The 9634-nt window shown below is 61.2% G+C and overlaps 1 protein-coding gene across 1 annotated transcript in view; it reads right to left on the reverse strand.

Annotated features, from left to right (window-relative positions):
- ZBTB17 (zinc finger and BTB domain containing 17) overlaps positions 1 to 9634 on the reverse strand; it is a 33175-nt gene that overhangs the window by 3470 nt on the left and 20071 nt on the right. Inside the window, exons 3-6 of the mRNA XM_042996196.1 lie at positions 2730 to 2936; positions 1522 to 1710; positions 768 to 908; positions 321 to 446 (exon numbers count right to left, since the gene is read on the reverse strand). Of these exons, the coding sequence (XP_042852130.1) occupies positions 321 to 446; positions 768 to 908; positions 1522 to 1710; positions 2730 to 2934 (661 nt within the window). The 5' untranslated portion in view covers positions 2935 to 2936. The remainder of the gene's footprint in view (positions 1 to 320; positions 447 to 767; positions 909 to 1521; positions 1711 to 2729; positions 2937 to 9634) is intronic.

Consider the following 9634-nt stretch of genomic DNA (forward strand, 5'->3'; position numbering starts at 1 on the left):
GGAGCAGGCCGCTCGCTGCCGGGAGGTGGGACCGGGCCTCCGCCCCCGGGGAAGCCGGGCTGGCGGCACAGCGGGTGCGGGGGGCGGCCGGGACGCCGCGGCCACGCCGAGGCTGCGTCAGGAACACGTCCGCGCCGAGAGAAGCCCGGCCGGGGTGCACGACCGAGACAGCGGTCAGGAGTTGACCGTGGCAAGACGGCCTCGGCCGAAGCTACAGCCTGAGTCAGAGCGGGATCAGCTTGGGGGCTGGGGGGGTCGGGGAAGGGGCCCGGGGGGGACGCGTGAGCGACGGCCGCCCGGCCGGGCCGGTGGCAGGGCACCTTGCTCCGAGCCGTCCGACAAGGCGGCCTCGGCCTCCGCAGCGGCCATGCTGCTCGTGGGGTCGGGCTTGGGCTCCACGGAGGGCGGCTCCCGGGGGGCGTCGGCCTTCTCTGTCTGCTCGGCACCTGCGTGGGGTGTGGGAACACCGAGGCTGCGTGAGGACCCTCCCTCTGGCAGCCAGATGGCTCCCCTGGACCAGGCCCCCGGGGACCCCGGGGAGTGGCTGTGGCCCGGCGCGGGGCGGGGGGGGGGGGGGGGGGGGGGGGGGGGGGGGGGGCCGCACGTCCAAACTCAGGCTACTTGTGCCCGTGCTCTCGCTGCAGCAGGTGCCTTGGAGTGAACGGCTCTCCCAGCCCCAGGAGGCCCCCCCCCCCCCCAGGAGGCCGCTCACTGCCCCAGGGCCCAGGCTGCCGGGGGGAGGTGACAGACTCGGCGTCACAACTCACCGCTGGCCGTGCTCTCGGCCTGGCCGCCCCGCTCCTCCTTGGGCTCCCTGTCTGGGCCCGTGGGTGGACCGCTTCCGGCCGGGTCCAGCTCGCTCAGCACGGCAGCAGCCGCCTTTTCCTCTTTGGCTCTCTTGTCTCCTCCTGGAGATGGAACGGGACAGTCTTGCCATTTCCCACCACGCGCCCACCGCCTGGAGGGGTGAGGTGGCCCGGAACTTGCTGGCTCTTCCAGATCCTCCCTGGGGAGACACCTACATATTGGCTGACCAGACTGCTCATCGGGCACCCACTCCATGCCAGGCCACCGGCTGAGCACAGAATAAACAGTCCCGGCTGCTGCTTCCGCGGGGGCTCCCGCCCTGGTCAGGGAGCAGACCTCACACGCAAAGCAATACCGCCCATCAGAGCTCCGTGCTCAGGAGGGAGACGGGCTCTCCGCAAGGGGTACCACGAGAGCCTGGCCCACCCCTGGTGTCAGGGGGAAGGGCACGAGCAGGGAGAGCTGCTGGAGGAACGACCCCACGCGCAGGGGCCTGGGCCGAGCGCACCCCCAGCCCTCTGCAGCAGCAGAGCACACGGAAAGTGGGTAAAGCGGGGGGAGGGGTAGGCAGACGACAAGCCCCTCGGGAGGCCTTCCTGAGACTAGCACCCCTTGACACAGGCAGGGCCGGGCGAGGACGCTGAGGCCCAGAGAGTCAGAGACAGCACCCCAGCCAAAGCCACGTGTTCAGGAACAGCCTGGCCATAACCTCACCTTCCGTGGCTGAGGCCACCGTATTCTCCCCGGGGCTGCCGGCGGGCTCGGCGAGGGACTTGAGGGCGTGGCAGGCTGTGACGATGTCCTGCATCTGCAGGAAGCTGGCCACAGCCAGCACATCGTCCACGTTCTCAGGGCTCAGGCTCAGCTTGGCCGTGTACATAAACTCCAGCACCTGCCCGAGGCCTGCCAAGGACACAGCCAGCCATCACGGACCTCGCGGGGCCTGGCTTTTCCAGCCGGCTCTGCCACTCCACTCGGTCGCAGGATCCAGGGATTTGGGAAGAGTGGAGTGGCGGGCCGCCGTCCCCCCATCTCCCGTGCTGGCGGGTGGGCGGACAGCCTGGGGGTTCTCGGCCCAGACGACGGCCTCCGAGATGAAGCACACCCGCACAGGGCAGGGGGTACGACGGCCGCCCTGCACGGGGGACAGCGGGGTGAACGCCCACCCTGCACCAAGGACAGAGGGTGTGAACAGAGAACCGAGAGGAAAAACACCCGCCCTGCACGGAGGACCAGGGTGTAAACCTCTACCCTGCACAGAGGACGGCAGTGGGAACACCACCACCCCCGCGCCCCACCCCGGGGTAAGCTCCGGCCAGCCGCCGCACCCTACCACTGGAGGGCGCCCCAACACGAGGGTCTCGGCACTGGCTTTCCTCAGGGCTCTGCCACAAAGTATCTGACCTCCAGGCCAGTCACCTGACCTCTCTGGGTCTCAGCTTCCGTACCGGTAAGATGGGGGCACGGCACTCTGCCCGGACCTTCCCATGGCGCGTCACGCGGTTCTGGGCCAGAGCCAAATCCAGGCCCCGTTCCTTCCTCAACTGCAAGGTTTCCCGACACCCCTCCCGTCTCCATCATAGTTAGCACTGGAGTAGGGGGTTCAGGACCGACTGAGCAATGGGAACGGGTCGGGGGCTGAGAGCCCACCTGTTCTCTGTCCCTCTTGACGAGCCTGTCCTATTTCACTCCGGCTGAGAGTGTATCGTGAGCCCTCCCTCGTCAGTTCTCCTCTTACCACCCGGCTCCCGGTCGAGAATGCGGTAGGAACTTGGTGCCCAGACGCTCGTGGCAGCACCCGTGCGGGCGGCCTGGTGCACCCGACGCCTCGGAGGGGCCGCTCCCGGGAGGGCCGTGCGCGGCACAGAGCCCGCCACGGCCCCCGACCCTCACGGGGCCTGGCCCTGGACCCAACGGGGTACCTGCCGCGTTACTGATGTCCAGGTGCACCACATCCTTCTGGTCCACGAAGAGCATCTTGAAGTACTCGCTGCAGGCCGCCAGCACTGCTTTGTGGGCCTTGAAGTCAACACCGTCCACCACAAAAGTGCAGTCACACAGAAGCCCCAGCTGCCGCTGCTGGTTCAGCTGCTCCAAGACGTGCTGGCTGTGCTGGGGAAAGTCCATGGCTGGGGAGAGCCAAAGGGCCTTTGCGTTAGCACAGAGACGGGGCCAGCCAGCCTGACGGTCGCCCCCCAAGTTCCCAGGTGAGAAATGAGGGGGAGATGGGGAGAATTCAAACAAATCCACAAGGGGTAAAATCGCTCCAGACTTCCTCTGCAAGCCAAGGCTCCTAGAGCCCCGGGTTTACTGGCCAGCAAAGTTCCCAACCACAAGCATGGAGGGACCAACACAAAACGGCCACCTTTGTGTCCTGCCTGCCAGGTAACAAACATTAAAAAAAAAAAAAAATCAAAAAACAAACACAAAACACAGATTACGGTGAGCATTTAAGAAAAAGACATGGTCAGTTTAACATTTTTTTTATGAAAACAACGCATGACATAATTTTAGAAAAAAGGACAGATCTTTCAATTCGATACATTTGGCCTGATGAAAACCTTTCTACTTTGTTCTTACTTTTCCCATTCTGCCACGCACAGGTGACAGAGGTCTCATCACCCGGCATTTCAGCAACGGACCCTCTCCCGCTGCACCCACAGGGCTCTGGCAAAGTCCAGGAGACAGGGACCTCTCTCTCCCTCTCCCTCCCTCTCCCTCTCCCTCCCTCTCCCTCTCTGATTCACAGGCTCAGGAAACTACATAAAGTCCTCTGCCTCCAGAACCGTCTCCAGGCTGTCCCCGGAGGAGGAATAGCTCTGGCCCTGACCCCAAGAGCTGCTGGGCCGGCTGCAGTTTCCCTGCCAGAGGCCTCACACAAAGGCCTGGAAATCCCGTAACAGTCTCAAGTGAAAATGCTCAGAAAAATTCCATGGCCCGGTGCCCAACAATCACGAACTACCACAGGCCGTGACTAAATAAGTATCTAAAGCAGCCCTCTCCTCCCCAGCAGCACCACACCAGAGTCAGTCTCAAGACCGGCATTTTATAGGGAAAGCGGCGGGCCCTCCGTTCAAGAAGGACCCGACTTCAAAATAAAAGTCAACGCCCCACTCCTGGGACCGCATCACGTTGATCCGCCAGGACCGGGCTGTCGGTGCCCTGGCCCGGCATCTGAGGCCCGGGTCTGCTCGGAGCTGCCCCCGGGCTGTTTCCGGGCAGGGGAGAAGGACACTTTGGGGCTCCCAGCCCCCAGCCCCTCACCGGCTCCTGCTGTTCAGTTAAATCAGCCTCCCGGGGGTGGGGGTGAGTCACCGGTGCTGCTGCAGCCGCAGTGACCATGTATGGCGGTCGGTCGTGGCGGAGGAGCCGCGAGGAAAGCCACGCCCCCACACGAGGGGCTTAGCCAGCGCAGACCAGCCCCGAAGGACCAAAAGCCCACCCACCCTGTGGTGTCTGGAAACCGTTCAGAAGCGGGGCCGCGTATTTGCGGAGCTGGGGGAAGTCACCGCGCGGCAGGCGGGGCTCCAAGGAGTAAGGGGGGGATGTGGCAATGGCAACAGACTGTGCGCCCCACGTGCCAGCCTTCCTCCGAGCCACGAGTTCAGAGAAGCTGTTGCTGGGGACCCAGAAACACCCTTTCCCTCCCTCCGACGTCCCCAGGACGGTCCTTTGGTCCCAGCCTCCACACACAAGCTCCCGGACAGAGCCACGGCTCCTCGGTTCTCCGTTCCGTCGCGGTGCCAGTGGCTGGAGCTCGAGTCAGCAGGGAAGCGCCAGGAGCCAGCCCTGGAGTCCAGAGGGGAGGCCTTCGGCATCCGCTGAGCAACCCGCTCTGGAACCAAGCCAGCCAGCCAGCAGCAGCAGCAGGGAGCCACCAAAGCAAAGGCCACGGCTGACACGCGACACCTGTGAAGGCATCCTTCTCTGTCTTTAATCTCTGGAAAAAGCGGGGAAGGAAGGTGTCTGCTTTCTCCAGAAACCTTTCTGTTTCTGGAGAACATGGACAAGAACCAACGTCCAGTCCGCGGGTTGAACACCTGGGCCAGGGCACTCAGGCCTAGCATCTGAAAGCAGTTCAGTCCAGGCCCGGCATACGTGGACCCAAAGGCAGGTGGCAAGGAGAGGCCTGGGCCAGCTCACCCGTACAGCTGTCCTCTCACGACAGAAAAAGGCACTTGAGCAGACGGGTGAGTGCGTGGGAGCACGGGCAGCCCCCGAGCCCCAGTCACCAGTGGCCGCCTGTGTCCTCTGAGGCCCAGGTGAAGCGGGTCTGGAGAGCGGAAGGGAGGACAACCAGAGGCCTAGGGGGCAGATGTTCCATCAGCTTCCGGGTAAGCCCATTCGGAGCTCCCTCACCTTCGCCAGCGGCCAACCCGAAAACTGAGCTGGGAGGAAGGGTCTCCCAGGTACACAAACAACCAGGGGGCATCAGCTGACACCCCACCCCCACCCCCCCACCCACCCCCGAGGCACAGAGCTGGTCCCAGGGCCCTCGCCCTCCAGCTTGGAACGACCTAACTTTCTGCGAAAGTAAACCTGAGAAGAGACTCCCGGCCAACAGGGTGGAAGGGGCCGATCAGTCCGGGGTGGCAGGGCACCCAAAGCCACGAGGAGCCATCGTGCCGCCGTACGGCCTCAGCTTCCAGGGAAAGGGCACGAAGCAGGCTCTCCTGGGGCTGGACATGGGGGGTGGGCAGGGGCTTTCATTTCAGAAGCTGTGGGGGGGCCAGTAAAGGTCCTGGGAGAGGGTGGCTGGTGGCCCGGTACCCCCAGTGTCCCCCACCCCCAGGAGAGCAGCAGTGCCCACGGGGAATGCCTCCTCCCCAACGCTAACCACGCTCTTCCGCTGCCAGCTGCCGCCCAGAAGTGGGCTCCTCCCCAAACATGGGTGTGGGGGTCTCCAGAGTCCTCTGCAGCTGTCCCAAAGCTGTCCCAACAGAGAAACACTCCTAAAGGGCACCTGTTCTGACAAAATCAAAGAAAGAAAAGGAAGAGAGACAACGGGAGAGGATAAGAGAGGAAGCGGCGAAAGAAACGGGGAGTGTGAGGGGGAAGGACAAGGACGGAAGAGAAAGAAGGCGGCGCCCATACGCCCGAGAAGCCAGGCTCACAAGCCCAGTCCTGCCATCAGCCCCGGGGAGGGCGAGCGCAGCCGTGGGGGCTCGGGCTCAGCGGGGGTGCCCACAGGCAGGCCACAACCCGCCCCCCCAGATGGGGCTCAGAGGCCCCCAGCTGCCTCCACCAGCTGGCCCAGCCTGCTAGAAAGCTCCACCAGCCCCTGTCTCCTCAAGGTGATGTGGCAAGCAGGTGAGGGGCCAGCTGGCCGGGCCCTTCCCTCAGAGGGGCTGAGCGAGAACAGGGGCACCAGAGGTGGCATGAAATGCTCTAGAATGATCACGGCAGTCCTCCCACTGGGTCCTGTTTCCTCTACGCTCCACAGAGACAGGACCCCACCGCGATCCGGCCAGGTTTAGAGGCTCCAGGAAGAGGTGAGGGCATGGAGACCCCGCGCCTGCCTGGGCCGCACAGCCACATGCGTGGGTCCCGCGGGCCCGGGGGGCTGTCCACCCCCGTGCACACTCGGAGTCACCGTCTGAGGAGAGACCTGAAATGGTACAAGAGCAACAGCCCAGCCGCCCCTGGTCACCAGCGTCAGTGCTCGAGTGCGGTTCCCCCAGCCGCTGGCCGGCTCTGCGATGCCTTCGCTCAGGCCAAAGTGTGGGGGCCCCTGCTGCCTTCTTTCTCCTTGCTTTCGAGCGATAAAGGTGGGCCTTAGAGAAAACTACTAGAAGACCCTAAGAGCTTCGAGCTAGAGAAAATGCAAACAGAACAGAGCCCACAAAGTCCTCACGTTAGATGGAGAAGATGAAGCCCCAAACCGGCCCCCGACTGGCCCACTCAAGAAACTGGCCTGACCTTCCAAACACTCACTGCACTCGGGCACCTTCCCCAGGACGCCACCAGCTGCTCTGTGGTTATCCCTGCGGAACGGGGCCGACTTCCCAGGCTCTGGGGACAGCCACCAACCTGGCTGGACGTACAGCCCCGGCCCGCCCCACAAGGAATTCATTCGGGGATGAAAAGGGACCTGGAGAGCGCCTGCAGCATGATTCCAAACAGGCCCGACTAAGCGACCGGACACGGACGGACGGCGTGGGCACCCTTCTCAGGATGGCCACCAACCGCTCCCCCTGTGCCAGAAGATTCCAACTGCATGTGGGGGCCCTGTGATGACTCTCACCAAGAGGTAGGGACTGTGCCTGCTGGAGAGACAAGACGCGTGGAGGGGCCTCCAGAGGCACACGATGAACTCGGAGGCCCTGGCTGACGGCAGTATGAGAGAACTTTCCTGGACCTTCCAGGCCAGCTATTAAACGGTCACATGCACGACCTCAACGCCTCATGGAACAAAAGAAACTGCCCAGTCAACCCCCAACATTGGGAGAAGTAACAAACTCCCAACAGTTGAAGTCACTGAGTTTCAAGGTGGTTGCTCCCAGCGAGGGAGAGCGGACCCAGACGGCAAAACCGTGAAGGCAGTGAGTACCAGAACACCCAGGACGATGGCTCTGTCCGGATGGCAGGAGGGGCAAGCAGAGGTCTTCTGAGACACTGAGAGCATTCCGTCTCTTTACTTGGACACACCTAGATGTATCATCTAAATCACACACACACAATCCATATACTTCCGTACGGTACCATTTCTCCAGAGTTGACACAATTTTCAGTAAGAAAAGAGAGAGGGACAGGTGCTACACTCAAGCCCGCAGAGATGGGGTTATTTCCAAGCACGCTCCTGGCCTCTCTCACCGGGTGTCCGTCAGGTTTCAGCGGACTCGAGTGGGGTGCACGGGGGGCTGGCCACGGCAAACACGGTCCCTCCCGTTCCCCCAGTTCCCAAACATCCGGAAGCAGATGAGGACATAAGAAGGGCTTCTCCTTGGGTGGTGAAATGCAAGAAATTCAACAAAACCTGGATCCCAGGTCCCCCCGCCCCCGCCCCCACCCATGACGAAATGGCATTCACGACGTCTCTTCAACACGCGCACGGCACCACCCGACCACCTGAGAACTAAGAACACGGCCGCTCTGAGAGTCAAGTTCCGCACTGCGGCCTCCGGGACTCCAGGAGGCGAGAGGCAGTTCAGCACCGCGGCGACAGGGCCTCTGGGATCGGGCCAGGTGGGACCCGAGTCCAGCTTCTGCCACCCACCACACCAGCCGTGCGTCTCCAGCAAAGCTCCTCCCCTGGCAAAACGGGGCCAGTGGGACCACTTCCCACGTGTGTTACAGGCTTACAGGAGATAAACGTAAGCACAGCACCTGTACAGTGCCTGACATACGGTAAACACTCAGCAAACGAACGCTACCAGGAAAGAAAGATGCAAACTATGGCTGTATTTTTAGGTCGAAGATCGTATCAGATGGTTTCTACATATCCTTTTATGCTGGGTACCTTGGGTGCACCTGGTAACTATTTAGTGACTTGACCTTGTTAGGAAGTTGTAATCATAACCCATTATTCTTTCTAAAAGCAATCTGGAAAAATCCCAGAGCCCAATTAACATTAAGAGAGGGAGGGTGTGAAGGGAGGAGCACTGGGCAAGAACCATCCAGAGCTACTTTCTCTGTGGGGGAAGCACTTTATATTGAACAACTGCTCTGTTAAGCCCCACGGGTGCTGCCGGGTGAAGGCTGGAGCACCTGCCCACAGCTCTAAGTGGGTCCACACGGCACCGCCCCATCTCAGAGTCAAAGGGGCACCTGTCAAACATGAAATATTACCCGGGTTATTAGCAAGCACCGAACTGCACGCAGAGGGAAGCCATCAAGCCAGGAAACAACTGGCCTACCGCGAGGAGACGCTGGTCTTGATAAACAGCAGTCCCCAGCTCCCAGAACACAACGTGCCCGGTTGCAGGCCCGGACGTGACACAGCCGTGTCCTGTCCGGGGGCAGGTAAGAGGGATCACCCTTCAGCTTCCAGTCGCTCGGCATTCCAGATCTTCTAGAAACACAGGTAGATCCTGTCTACAGCTGAGCGCACACAAACTCAGGCCAAAGACACGGAAGTTCACAGCAGGCCAGCCTTGTACCTGTGAGACCTGCCGGCCCAGCCCGCCCACCCGCCCACCCAGTGTGACGAGCTGTCCCTTTCCAGCACAACATGGCAGAGGGGCAGATGCCAACAAAACCAGCTCTTCCGGCACCTTCCTCTTTGCCCAGCAAGGACGACTCTGATATTAAGCTTGTGTTTCTCAAACTTTTAAAAATCAATTTCCCCTTTAGGGTAAACACACAAACGGCCTCGGCCCTTCCCAGCAGGCCCAGATTCTGATACTTCATCTTCCACTGGGTAATGGCCCCACCCTGAAAATCAACTGCTGCCGTCTACACGTTCCTACCAGCCAAGATTCAGTAGCATTTTCTTTGAAGTCTGTGTTACAAAAACACCACAGATTTTTAAAACTCTAAAAATAATACCTAAATATAAAGTTAAATTGTACAACTGCCTCTGCTTTTCAAATTCTACAACCCCCATTATCTCGAACACTTAACCACGCTTCTGAAGAGGGAACAGGCATCCCCTTCCCTGACCCCCGATGGAGCCCACCGCTCCAGGAATGTGGCCCGGTGGGAAGGTTGGCCGGCCCTGAGGAAAGGGCTGTCCCAGATCCCAGCGTGCCCATGCCAGTTCAGAATCCATCATGCTAGGACCTGCTCTGGGCACTCTTAACAGCTTGACAGAGGGTGAGTTAAGGGCCTTGCTTCCAAAAAAGACAAAATCAGAATATGTGGGACTTGGTGGCACTTTACCATTCTC

This window comes from Panthera tigris, chromosome C1 (genome assembly GCF_018350195.1).
Source record: "Panthera tigris isolate Pti1 chromosome C1, P.tigris_Pti1_mat1.1, whole genome shotgun sequence".
NCBI classification, from domain to species: Eukaryota; Metazoa; Chordata; class Mammalia; order Carnivora; family Felidae; genus Panthera; species Panthera tigris.